This window comes from Indicator indicator, chromosome 1 (genome assembly GCF_027791375.1).
Source record: "Indicator indicator isolate 239-I01 chromosome 1, UM_Iind_1.1, whole genome shotgun sequence".
In the NCBI taxonomy this organism is placed as follows: Eukaryota; Metazoa; Chordata; class Aves; order Piciformes; family Indicatoridae; genus Indicator; species Indicator indicator.
In genome coordinates this window covers 30,413,620-30,428,110 of record NC_072010.1, presented here as the reverse complement: position 1 = coordinate 30,428,110, position 14,491 = coordinate 30,413,620, and the positions used below count along the sequence as shown (strand labels likewise).

At 40.8% G+C, this 14,491-nt stretch overlaps 1 protein-coding gene across 2 annotated transcripts in view; it reads right to left on the bottom strand.

Annotated features, from left to right (window-relative positions):
* CAB39L (calcium binding protein 39 like) overlaps positions 1-14,491 on the bottom strand; it is a 68,372-nt gene that overhangs the window by 26,398 nt on the left and 27,483 nt on the right. For both annotated transcript variants that reach the window (XM_054380987.1, XM_054380979.1), the window contains exons 2-3: positions 14,276-14,423; positions 1,208-1,372 (exon numbers count right to left, since the gene is read on the bottom strand). In XM_054380987.1, coding sequence (XP_054236962.1) covers positions 1,208-1,372; positions 14,276-14,377 — 267 coding nt within the window. In that variant the 5' untranslated portion in view covers positions 14,378-14,423. The remainder of the gene's footprint in view (positions 1-1,207; positions 1,373-14,275; positions 14,424-14,491) is intronic.

Below are 14,491 nucleotides of genomic sequence, written 5' to 3'. Positions count from 1 at the left end.
TAACATAATCTCTGCTTGTTTTCTCTCTTTCTTCCATTTGAACAGGGGAGGGGGAGGAGGGGAGAGGCAGAGAGCCAGATTTCCTAGCTTTGACCAGGAAGGTTTTGTGCTGTTTTTGTTAATTCTAAATATCTGTAAATATTGTAAATACTGTATATTTGTATATATTCATTGCATTCCGTTGTAGACTGTAGTTTTACCTGTAAATATAGCTCCATTTGCTTCCAAACTGAGCTACTCTGGTGAAGTTAATATTGGGAGGGGAATTTCAACCCACCACAGCTTGCAACCTACTGTCAGTTTTTAACTCCTTTTTCAACTCCTTTCCTCTGAACAAAACCATTCTAGGTTTTTTCAGTCTTTTTCACATGAGATTTTCCCATGCTTCTAATTATTTTTGTTCCATGTCCCTGGACCCCTTCTAAATTGGATATACTCTTCAGAGACGATGGCTGGCTCTGGTTGCACTATCCCAGAGTAAGAGGTTCATCACTACAACTTGCAAGGTTGGTCATAGACAGTATTCTCACCATCATTTCCTATCCTGTTTGGATATACACAGCAACATTTCTTTTATTAGCTTTGTTTTAATAAAAAGAAATAAAATGAGATGCACTGCATTTCCTTTCAATATATAAGCATGTTGTACTGGTGTAACACAGTCTGTTCTCACACAAAAGCCCTCTCTTTCTTCCCCCCTCCCCCCAGATTGGAAGGGAAAGTAACACAAACAGCCCTGGGTAGCGATAAGGAGTTTAATGGAAATAATGCAATGTGCAATTACCTTAGCCTATTTCACAGCAAAAGCAGAAGCAGCAGCAGAAGGCAGCGATTAAATGATCCCTCCCACTCCCAAAAGCCTGCATCCAGCCCAGCAGAAAAGACCAATACCAGCAAGCAGCAACTTGAAACAGGAAGCTTCTCATGTTACCATCCAAACTACAAGCCCCACAATACTTTGCTCCATCCAGCACTTTCATTTTTAAGCTGGCATGATGGCAGCATGATATTGAATACTCATCAGCAGATTCAACAGGCTAAACCCATGACATGTGTCTACCAGGACATTGATCTACAGCAGATACTTCCTTCAGCATGTGAAAAAGTTACAAATACAATAAAATTATTTAGACTTCAGAAAAACACATCCCTACTCACTGATAACACTCAGACCAAGGAGTTGAAAGGTTCATGGAAGCTCACCTACCTCAAAATCTATCAGCTGCAGGTTGGCAATGAGTGTCACTAGAAGGCCACTGTTGTATAACTCTTGTGCCAGCTGAGCCACAATTTCTGTAGGTGGCTCTTTGTCTGTGGTCCCACAGAGAATTTCCTTCATTGCTTGCAGAGATTTTGACACTTCTTCTGATGCCTGTTCACCAGCAAATAAGGGTTTTGTTTAAAAAATGAAAACAGAAAAAAAAAAACAAAAGTGGTTCATTATTAAAGAGAAGCAGTTCAAAACAAAAGCTTCTAACTACCAATGATGATTATTTATCTATTGCAAAATGGTTTTAATAACTTTATGTAATCACTGAGGCTGGAACACCCACACTGGATCCTGCAGGTTCTATAGAAACACACAGATATATTCCATTTAAAAATGGCAGACCATGACTTACAGACCACAGGCATAAAATTGGGTCAGGAATGCAACAGGCATCAACAAGACCCTTTTTGGGAATGGAGGCAGGCACTGCCCCACCGGGGCAGCAGCACTTTCACCATCACTCCACTCATCCTCCCCAATGGGGTCGATCAGCACATATGGGGAAAGAGGTTGGAGGCACTGAACCAGCCAGCTCCTCCCCTTAGCAGGGTGGCCACTGTGCTGCTTCCCCACCAACTGCTTCTTGGACAGCTCTGGCTCCTCTACTGGTTACACAAATAAATATTTGTACCACCTATTTCTCAACATCACCTGTGGTTTAAGCCAGCATCTTCTGAAAGGGATTTTCCTTCTCAGCCTGCAGGCGCTTCAGTCCCAGCTTGGGAAATTAATTAAATGAAACCATTTAGTTTAGTAAAGCTCCACAGCTGCCACCAGGGAAACTAAACTGTCTTTCATCTTATGCTCCTACTTTGTGCATCCTAACTCTATGCAGTGTTTACGGTACCTAATGTAGAGGACAAATCAGGAATTACTTTACAAAGTATCTTGACCAGAAAGCTGACAGGGAAAATTAAAGAGAAACATGTATAAATAGGTAAAAGCTTGGTGTTGGTGGCAGTCAGCAGGTTTAAACCAGATGTGAAGGGTAATGTCCCCCTTCTCAAGCAAAATGGCTGATGGCTACAGCATGGCAGTTCTGCCTCGTGCTCTCCTCCTAGGTTTGCTCCACTTTGTATAAGCAAAGACTCCATGGAACAAAGATGTTATTTCTTCACATGAGTGAGAACCTGCCTGGATGTGTTCCTGTGTGATCTGCTCTAGGTGATCCTGCTCTGGCAGGGGGGTTGTACTGGATGATCTTTCGAGGTTCCTTCCAACCACTAACATTCTGTGTGTGCATTTTAAATGCACACACACACATGTTAAGCTGTGGAGACAACATCTCTTTCTGGGTGAGGGTGCATTAACACACACATAACCCACAGGGAGGGAAAGGAATTAAAGGACAAGTTTGAAAGCAAAGCTGAGAATGACAAGAAAGTGCTAGACAAGGTGGTTTAGTGTACTGAAGATAGGACATCATTTCATGTCTACATTGAAAAATATTTATTTGAAATGAGCATTTTGTTAGCAAACAAACAGAAAATCTAAGAGTCATTTGTAAAAGCTAAGTGGACATTAATGGATGTTCAAAGCCAGATCAACAATTTCAATACATCACTCATAAAGTGAAAGATGCATGAAATAACTCCAGAGTGATCCAGAAAGGCATCTCAACTACTGCTGATATCCCAACATTCTATCAATTATTTAAAACCACAGGTTATTCACAGTAGTGAATAAAAATCCTTTAAAGAGCATAAAAATCCCCCCAAAAAGATCAATAAAAAGCCACTTTCACATTGCATCTGCCTGGAAGATTCCAGCACTGATCTTGCACAGCATAAAGATATATTCTCCCTCAGTCTGCTTGTACCTACTCTCAGTTTTCTGCTAGTTGAGATAGGTCAGCCTGAGCAGTATGTAAATACATGAGACTATGTGTTAGCTTCAGCCACAACAGAGGTCTTGTTGTTCCTTACCATCGCTCAGCGAAAGAGCCTATTTTTACCTCAGATGTTACTGGTATGCCACTAGAGATATCCCACAGAGTACAGATGGGTTAACAACAGGGGTGCTGTCTTGGAAACTAAAGCTCTAAATCTTTAAGAAAGCTGTGCAAATATTTTCCTATTGAAGGAAAAACCCATACATTTTTGGCTTTTCACCTATTCTGCTGGGCAGGGTGTAAATGTCTCTGGCATTTTGTGGTTAAAAAGAAATAATTAATACCTTCCCTTTTAAGTCATTTCTGATACATAGAAAAATGTCTGCAAAACTCAGCTTTAGGTTTACCTTCAAAAAAGGAGGCCAAAAAGTAATGTGCTGCAGGGAAAAATGAAACTACAGAACACTGTGGTGTTGATGAGCACTACTGGGCACCACAGCTGTATTTCTCTAATCATCTGCCATCCCACCCACTCATCTTCTCAGCTTTTCTAAATGCAATTTATATTTTTTTATTTTAACTTCCTCCCTCTTCATATCTTCTGGGTATGAGGTCAAACCACCACCAAAAGCTATTCCTGGTCAAATTTAAGGACTGCTCTTCTGTGCCTATCCCTCATAATCTATCTGGAGGAAAACCATAATCCTGAACACAGATTTTTAAATTAACAGCCACTTCTAGCCTTCACTTTGACATTTCCGCTTAATCTTACAGCACTTTCAGAATAATACCCTAAACATATAAGCACTGTTTCTGAGATGGAAACTTGCTCAAGACTCAGAAAAGAGAGAAAATAGATTAAAAAAAAAAAAAAGGAGGAGAGAAGGAAAAAAAAAAAAAAAAGACATTCCAAGATCCAAAGACCCAAGATCTATCCAAAACAAACAACACAGCAAATGCATTCACTTGAATACGTGGAAAATGCAAGACAACAAAAATGTAGCTGCAGAATAGTTTGTAAGAATGTGAACTGGTCCCAACACTCTTGAAGAAAATTTGCAAAAAACAATAAAACCAACAAGAACCAAAAATCTCAAGACATCCTTGCCCAAAACAATGCCACAAACAGAATTTCAGTGACAAAAAGAGAGAGAAAGATTTGCTAGAAACTCCAAAGTCTAATATGACTTTTATACAACTTTTTATTTTCCATCAGTGGCGACACCAGTAACAAGAAACTCACTTCAGCAGAAGTTTGAGAACAAAAGGAGAAGTTTTATGAAATTAAATATCTAAGCATTTTAAGTAATTTGCCTCAGTCTTACAATTAAGCACAATCCTATTTCCAGCAGATTTTCTTTTTGCCCTCTAGGTACAAGTCCTTTATGTCACAACTGAATTTATGCCATTATATTTAGAGAAGCTGGTGTGAACCAAGGAGAAGAAGTGGGAGAGGAGAAAATGATGCAAAGAATCCTAAGCAGAACAGTTGACATGTATTACATACAAATATAAAAAATGGGATACGCTGAACGTGGGACAGTTAAGATTGCAGACAGTAACAAAGCAGAAGATGAAATACAAGCTGATTCCCATCATAGACCTCAATTTTGCAACTGCACTGCTGTCACTGCCCAGATGTCAGGACCTTGATCTTTTAAAGCAACCTGCAGGTTTCTATCTACAGGCATCTCAGTTCGCAATGTCCAAACTTGGGAGGATCCAATTTCATCACAGAACATTAAAATTCAGGGTGGATACATGGGTAAGTCTCTTAACGAGTTACAGGGTTGATTTGCAATAGCTGTGTAAGGGGAGTGAAGGAGAGCACAACCTATATCCACCTGTGCAATGAATGGCCATTTCTTCTCTTCTTTCACCCAACACAGGACTGACAAGTCATTTCCAACAAGAAATAACTCTTTATTCACAGAACATAGTTTAAAGTGACCAGCAACACACAAGAGGTTTCTGGGTCCATTTTGAAACAAAACATTTTGTGTAAATGTTGAAATCTGACAATCCTTGGATTACTCTGCTAACCCCACTGGACTAGATGATGGAGCTGAAAGCCTGAAAATATAGACAAGCCTATGTAATTTCTCTAAGTTAAATTATGAATGTGTTGAACTTCCAGTGCTTCTGAAGTTGACTTTCTGTCAGCATTAACACATCTTTCCAAACCTACCAACAACTTCAACAAGAGTCGGAAACTTTGAGCTGAAGATACTTGTCTCAACCTTGTTTTCCTCATAGATTCACATCTTGTCATTAACTTAACAGGATCAAAACATAAAGGAGCTTATCAAGAAACCATTCCCTGAAATTCTAGATTAAAAAAAAAAAAATTAAAAAAATCTTCCCTGAAAGACCTCAAGACCCTCCTTTCAGCAGGCTAATACATGTGAGGACCAGCCAATTTTGTTGCAAAGGTCAGGTCTTTATTACAGAATGGCTATCACTACTATCCCTATATTGAAAGATCTTCACGCTCCAGTGTTGATCTTGCTTTCCCAAAGTGCTTATATTGGGTTCTTGAATTTAACTTGCTTTGTCAGGTCTAGAAGACAATTTCTGAGTTGTACCTATTAGGTTTTGGCTGATGTCAACAGGAGGACTAAAGTGCATGAAAATGTTCTTAGGGTAGTATTCTAGATTATTAAGGAATGGTGCAAAAGAGTTATTTTATTTTTTTTTCCTGTATATTACACAATTCTACCAGAGAGGTGATTCTGCCACTTTGCTCTGGTGAGACCTCACCTGGAGTACTGCCCTCAATATAGGAAGGACATAAAACTGATGGAGAGGGTTCAGAGGAGGGCCATGAAAGTGATCAGGGGGTTGGAATACCTCTGCTGTGAAGACAGGCTGAGGAAGCTGGGGTGGTTCAGCCTGGAGAAGAGAGGCTCCAGTGAGACCTAACAGCAGCCTTCCAAGCACCTGAAAGAGGCCTACAAGAAGGATGGAGAGAGACTGTATACAAAGGCCTTTGGTGATAGGACAGAGGACAATGATTTCATATTAGAGAAGAGCAGATTTAGGTTGGATGTTAGGAACAGATTCTTTACCATGAGGGTAGTGTAACACTGGAACAGGTTGCCCGGGGAGGTGGTTGAGGCCCCATCCCTGGAGATACTCAAAGTGAGGCTTGACATGACTGTGGGCTACCTGATGTAGTTGAGGATGCCCCTGCGTACTGCAAAGGGAGTTGGACTAGATGACCTTTAGAGGTCCCTTCCAAGATAGTTCAATATGGAGTTTCTTGTTTGTTTGTTTGCTTGGTTTTTTTAAGGGATTACAAAGAAATCCTCCAAGTACTAATTTTTTTTGTTCATCTAAAATCTTCCAGAGAGATTTTGAAGAGTGGCATGGAAGGCTGAAAGAAAGGTCTTATCTGTTGTTTCTGCAGAAAGCTGAATTTTTATTTCTGTAATTACGTGAGTTGGGACTTTCTATACTCAAAGGCTAAGCTGTTTTATCAGCAACACTGCCTGTGCGTGATACAGCAAAATGAACAACAAAGACCTTCTGGTTTAGAAATCAAAATTTCATACAGGCAGCTTTTTAAAAACCTCATAGCACACCACAGAGATACTTTACCAAGATTTTCCCAACTCCTGCAACTCAAATTTCCAGCTTTTCCAACAGCCTAATAAAAATACCCTCTAACTAAACTCGTCCTTTCCCCTCCTTAGCTACTTACAGCAATTTCACATTTATCTCAAAAGTGCCATATTAAGTGCTCATGATCCAGACCCATTATGCTTGTCAAAGGGAAAGAGATGGATCTCCTGTTATGTATGCAGAACCACTGCATCTTTTTACTCTTTTGCAAGGAACATTACAAAAACCGTAAGGGGAAAAGTATCAGGCCTTGAACAATCAACAAGCTCCTAGACTTGAACAGCAACTTTTCAAAGCTTTTTGTGGGTTTTCTCTATTTTACCTCCAAGGGGTTGGAGGCTTTACATACATGTATATATGTTATAGGTCAGAAGGGCTTATTCTTATAAATATCATATTAATCCATGGGCTTAATACAATATTTATGACCAGTCATAACAGTGAAGGAAAACCAGATTGCATTAACTTTTTCCACCTTTCCAAACTCAAATATACTTAAGAAAAATACAGGATGCCTGACACCTGGTATCTGCATAGCAATCAGAAAATCCTCAATTGCTCATAAAAATATAGTGCCTAGAAACATATAGATTCTGTGTGTGCACCTAGCATATTTTCAGGGCAAAAATATCTTTCTAAATTGTTGCTTTCTTGCACAGTAACAGACAGTAACACACACAGATGCCTGTTAAACACCCTCATGTGTCATTCAGTGAATCATCAGTACTTCCTGTTATTTATTACAACCAAAAGCATAAACCTCCTTGGTTTGGCTTTACCTTGTTTAGAAATATTCACACTGTATGAATCAAACTAATTTTTCTCCTAAAAGAGAAGAATAGTGCCAATGCATCTCTCCCTACATGCAGCTATAAGGCCTGCAAAGAAGAGCCATTAGCTCAATCTGAATCCAACGTCTTATGTAGTTTTGTGATCATCCCAACTGATTTACTCTTGGTACAATTTCATGCTAAACAGATATATAGGAACAAGTGAATGTTTTGGATCAGGAGGCTTTAACTCTATCATTTAGAAAAACATTACAGCCTAGTACTCAAGGAAGCTGGCAAAGATAACTTGGCCAAGCAGGTGCAACGGGGAAACGCCTTTTAAAAGGATGTATGATTAAATAGAAGAGATACAGGTTTGCCCGGCCTGGACATAAATTCCTTACATGTCTTAAGACAGAACTAAAGGTTGTAAGGTCCTAAAAAAACCCAACCCAACCCAAACCAAACAAACAACCAGAAGACACAGGGCTTAAACTCTTGGCACCAGTACCTGATAGTATCTGGATTTTCTTCCATCTCTAGAGCAGTAACAGGCCTAAGCAAAACGGGGAAGCTGAAACATGGAACACTCCACAAAACCTTAGGTCATGCAAAGCTGGAAGAAAGGGGTGCCAAGCCCTTCCTAGCTCATTCTCTAGGTTTCAGTGTGCAGCAGCGAATTCGAAGGCAATTTTGCAACTGAGACTGGCAGCTGCAGACTTGCACCTATGGGTATTGGCGCTCACAGTAGTCACGCAACCGTTCTTCCATGCAAATGCACATCACGCTCTCTGCATGCACCTCACCTCACACGCCAATCCCCAGATACTTTATCAATGCAGGAGCAAGCAAGATGAACAGGATCTGACTGGCTGCATTGTTTCTATGTAAAAAAAGCAGGATTTATTTATATAAATAATTGTTCCAGAAATCTTGAAGTCTTAACTGTAGCCTTTATAAAATGCTGCTCTCCTGACTCTTCTGAGCAGCACCCAGTTTGTTACAGCACGTGGAGATGAAACAGAGGGCAGATAGCAGTGACCTACCCAAACAAGCAGTCTCTTTAGATATATTTAAGCGAAAGGGGCAGAAGCTACACACTTCACTTTATTTCACATCTAGCATCACTGTATTTTTGAACACTAAAAGCAGCCTGTGGTTCTGCCTGCCAGGAAAGCACCCATCATGGTGTCCTACACCACCTTGAACTCACTTGGGTTCCTCTTCTGTGACAAAGCCAAGTCTTGGACCAGCTATGCCAGAAACTGCAAATCTTGTACCCCATCTAGGTCAAGCACAAAGATTAGGCCAAGTTTCAACTGACCCCAGATCTGCTTACTGTATTCAATTAAAAGCTTGACCACTTTGAAAGCTTTTGCTGCAGGACAGGTTCAGAAAATGTTACCAAACCCATAGCCATCAGAGATGACACTGAGAAAAAGGTGCCACGCTCAAAGGTGTTTGGTTAGCAACGAGAGGCTGATGTGTTCAAAGACATCCTTCAGTAACACTGGATACCACCTGCACTGCTTTGTTCTGACCAGACTCAGCAGCTGAACGCAAGACTTCAAGAAGTCACCTCCCCCTTTTCTTGTGAGATGGGTGAGGCATCATAGAATCAACCAGGTTGGAAGAGACCTCCAAGATCATCCAGTCCAACCTATCACCCAGCCCTATCCCATCAACTAGACCATGGCACTAAGTGCCTCATCCAGGCTTCTCTTGAATGTCTCCAGTGATGGGAACTCCACCACCTCCCTGGGCAGCCCATTCCAATGGGTAATCACTCTCTCTGTGAAGAACTTCCTCCCAACATCCAGCCTACACTTCCCCTGGCACGACTTGAGACTGTGTCCTCTTGTTCTGCTTCTGGTTGCCTGGGAGAAGAGACCAACCCCCACCTGGCTACAACCTCCCTTCAGGTAGTTGTAGACAGCAACGAGGTCACCCCTGAGCCTCCTCTTCTCCAGGCTAAACTACCCCAGCTCCCTCAGCCTCTCCTCATAGGGTTTGTGTTCCATGCCCCTCACCAGCTTTATTGCCCTTCTCTGGACACGTTCCAGTACCTCAACATCTCTCTTGAATTGAGGGGCCCAGAACTGGACACAGTACTCAAGGTGTAGCCTGACCACTGCTGAGTACAGGGGAAGAATAACCTCCCTTGTCCTGCTGGCCACACTAGTCCTGATACAGGCCAGGATGCCATTGGCTCTCCTGGCCACCTGGGCACATTGCTGGCTCATGTTCAGCCTACTATTGACCAGTATGCCCAGGTCCCTCTCTGCCTGGCTGCTCTCCAGCCACTCTGTCCCCAGCCTGTAGTGCTGCATGGGGTTGTTGTTGCCAAAGTGTAGAACCCTGCATTTAGCCTTGTTAAATTTCATCCCATTGGCCTCTGTCCATCCATTGAGCCTGTCCAGGTCCCTCTGAAGGGCCCTCCTACCCTCTAACATATCCACACCTGCTTCTAACTTGGCGTCATCTGCAAACTTACTGATGATGGACTCAATTCCCTCATCCAGATCATCAATAAAGATATTGAATAGGATGGGGCCCAGCATTTGTCAACAAAAGACATGGCAGCGTATCAGTAATAAATGAAGCGGTACAAGCACTGTGTCATATGCTGCCTCTTCCTCAGGTTCAGCAGATATGTCCACTTGATATCAAGGTCCTTCCTCTCTTGATCCCTTTTTTTATGTGCATCCTCTGAACACTACAGGAGTTCGTACAAGAAAGAAGCAATAGAGATCTGAAGGCTCCATATTCTAGGTATTCTGCTTTTCTAGTTAATTCCAGAATAGGTATTTCTCATTAAATCCAAGCACAGTTTGGTTTTACATGGCTGAGACTAACTTTTTATGGCATATAAAAATTCTGTAATAAAATGTAACTAATCGTTCTTCAGCACATCAAAGCCTGAACAGGATGTCAGCAATTGTATGTGCCACAAGAACACCTTATTTACTTCAGATGCTGGAAGAGAAGAGAATGGGTGATAAAGAAGGCTGTAGCCCACTTTTCAGGGGTGTTTTATCCTAACTTAATCTCTCAACTGTTACATTATATTTGCTAGTGCTGCAATGCCTTCCTTGAAAAAGATGTGATTTTAAAAATAAAATAAAACCAATGTATCACAGTACTTGAGAAGTAGAGAAGCCACATGTGGTGGCAATTCCCAACTCGTGGTCTATCAAAGGTCAGAGTATGTCTGAGAAAATGGCAGGTTTAAGCATACATCCATCCATGCAAGAATACAGAAAACCCCATTGATAAAAGAAAGGACCACACAGTCAAACTTAGCCTATTTTTCAGTTGAGGGTGTTTAAAAAGCATTATGGTAATGCACATCACTGCTGACACATCAGTAGTTTAAAAAAAAGACACATGGAGGAATTGTGTCAAATTCAATCTTTACTGAAGAAGGCAGATTCTAATAGAGTCAACAGAGTTCAAAGTCTGACTGGGTCCTATTCTATGACTAATAAAAAATATTATTAAGAAGGAGCGTAAACTTCTGTATAATATTTGTGTACATGGAAAAGTATCCTGGGAAAGATGTATAATTGCCTTTATACTTACAAGAGGCTTCTCTGCATCCTGTCTATAAAGCTGTGTTCCTCCTTCTTCCCATTACTCTAAGGCTTAACTGATCTGCTGTAAAGCTCCCTCTACGTGTGCACTGCATAGCTGGTAGGAAAGCTCCTATCTGCATTATGTAAAAACAGCCCCTCCTGAGGCACAGATGGAAGTCACACAAAGTTGTTTTAGAAGTGTCAAGTCTCTCCCTGTCCAACCCCCACCCCCAGTTGCCCAGGGCATCTTCACCTCATACTTAGAATTTCTCAAGTGGGAAAGGAAACGAGGAGGTTCTCTGCTAGCCCTACAGTTAATGTAGGCTTTGCCACACTTCTCTGCCAATTCTGGCTGTATTGGCATCCTTTAGCTGTCTCAGCCCACATACCACACTGGCTGTGGTACAATAACAGTTCGGTTGTCACAGGATAAATCTTCTTGTTTAAACATCTGAGGCAAGTCCTAGTTGGAGACTGTCCTGCACACGAGCAAAACCAGGAATGCTCTGTAGTCATATCCCAGAAGTCCTGGGAACCTCAGTTCTATGGTGAGGCAAAATGCCACCTCTCCAGTTCACACAAGAGACAACAAGGAGACAGAAAAATCTGAAAAATTGGAGCACGGTGATTCCAAAATTTCTATGTCCACAGGGTCCAAAAATCAGCTCTGGGAGATCCAGAGTCTGTGCCTCTTGCAGAAGTCAGGTCTCTGGGCCTTTTTATGAATGTTTGAAACTTTTCATCTCCCTTTGGGAATCCAGTTGGAGGTAAATTTAGAAACCTTGCCAGGTTTTGAAGAGCACAGAGCACATTGCTGTGCTTTGTTTATTTTTACTTTTGTTTTCAATTAAATGTATCTAATCATACTCATGAAGAGATGTTATTCATTAGTATTACTAAATAAGCTTAGAAAACCTATGTACCATGCAAAGTCTCATCATTACCTTTTCTTCTCCAATTAAAAACACAAACAACACTTAAACACAGTTTTACTACAGCCACCAACCTCTTACTACACACAGTAAGAGATGTGATGTGGTGATTGGTTAATTTTCTTGCCATTTTTAAAGTTTATCATTGTCACAGTACTAAGGATATTACGATTTACTTCTCTAAACTCAGGAGAATGAATCTGGCTAAGTTTCTTTAATAGGTATTTGTTTCAGGACAGCTGAATTCTAGATGCAATTCTAGATGAAAGGCAGTGTTACTGAGGAGTCTCACATCTTCCCCTCTGAAAGGAGAAGGTCCTCTATGCTTCATTTCCATTCCAGTGCACAGTCCTAAGTCAACAAGCCACGTAAAACACATGAATAAATGCTTTCAAAAAAAAGACTTCTTTCTTCACTTTCTGCTTTGCTGCTGAAGCATCTGCCTTGTTCCCTTGTCCCCTCACCTTATTCTCGCCCAATCACCCACATTCACCCCAGGAACAGCCTCCATGCCATAGTGATAAAATACACCAGAAAACACTGAAAGCCAGCCTCCTCCTGTAAAACAAGCATTGTCATTGAACTCAAGCTGTTTCCATTTTAATACACTGGGGAAATGCTCCCATATCTTTTAGTTTGTGGGAAAAACATACACCAGCTGTTCTAACTTTCATGAAAATTCTACATTGAATTTCTAAGAAGTCTGAATTTCTCCTCCTTTGTCACTTGATGCCCAAATAAACAAACCATCTCAAAGCCAAAAATCCTCAAAACCACAACCCAGAGGAGTCATGCTGCAATGCAATGCAAATCGAAAAGAAACCCAAGTCTAAAGCTTCTGCTCTGAATGTCTTCTTTAATCAGGCTCCCAAGGATGAATTCAGCAGGGGAGGGTACACTCTGTTGGTTTATTTAGTTACTTATTTTAAGTTTTAATTCAGAGTCAAGTTCTCTCAGTGTTTTTCAGTTAACTGAAGGTATTTCAGCATGTGACATCAAATACCAGAGGCCTCTTTGAAATCTGTGTGACTGATCTTACACGATTAACACGCTCTGAGCTACTTGCTTTGAACCAAAAAGTTTCAAGTGGGTTTCACTAAAGGCACAAAGAGCACCATGATTATTTTTTGGGTTGGGTTTCCAACACAAACTTCTGCACCAGATGGGGGAAAAACAACATGCACACACCTCAGTTGCACAAACACTGTGTTAGTATCACTTATCAGCTATTTCTGTTTCCACTAACATTCACTTTTAGCCCAAAATTAGCTTGTTGTTAACTAAAATCATATGCCTCTATTACACTAATAATATAGAGGACCAGTGTCTCAGTCACCAAAAATTATTTTTTTTTTTTATTTTACGTAAGCACAAATACCTAATTGGGAGTATTTTTTACACTGGAGTTCATCTTCTCAACTAGCCACTGGAAGCGTGACAAAGTAAATTTGACTGTCAAAGAGTTAGAAGTAGTACTACAACAGTACTAGCAAAACCCTAGCACTGTAATTAGAATAGGAATAGCACAGATCATTTAGGAATCACTAGCACACAGAAGACTTGAAAGCACTGATAGAGTAAGATCTCTTTTGTATACATCTGAATAGAATCACAAAATCAACCAGGCTGGAAGAAACCTTCAAGATCATCAAGTCCAACGAACCACCCAACCCTAACTAATCAACTAGACCATGGCACTAAGTGCCTCATCCAGTCTTTTCTTAAACACCTCCAGGGATGTCAACCCACCACCTCCCTGCCCCATTCCAGTGGGCAATCACTCTTTCTGTGGAGAACTTCTTTCTGAGATCAAGCCTAAACTTCCCCCTGCACAGCTCGAGACTGTGATCTCTTGTTCTGCTGGCCTGGGAGAAGAGACATACAATGTTCATCAGAAGTAAGTTTTGCTCTGTAGGTACATACACATAATTGGCATCCTCATCTGTCAGCCTGCTAAAACAATTAACAGTGTAATAGTTTTCAAATAGCCTTCCAGGTTGTATTGTTAGATGCATTACTATTTGAAGTAGTAGGACATCACCCTTCATTTTGGCTGAGGCTCCTGGATCTCAGCATTTTCTATTTCACCACAGATCTGTTGTACTTTAATTATGCAAAAGCCCCCTGACTTCAGAGGGCCACTCAAACATGAAGCTACTTACATGTGCAAGCAGTTGCAGAACCATGGCAATGAGCAAACAATTTTCTTCCCTTGATTTTACCATTTCCCCAGCATAAAAACCTTACTGCTCTTCTACAACATTACCTCATACCTTGTCTGTCTTTTTTTCTTGTTTTTCCAATATGGCCATGTTTTCTTTCAGAATTTTCACAATCTCAGCAGGATTTTTGTGTGATTTACTAAACAAAGGCATGGTTTTTCTTCACCTGGGTTTCTTCGTCCGGATAGAAGAGGACCACCTTAAATCAATTGAGAAACAAAAACAGCCTTTAAGATTTGTATGAAAATGCAATTAAAAAACACAAAG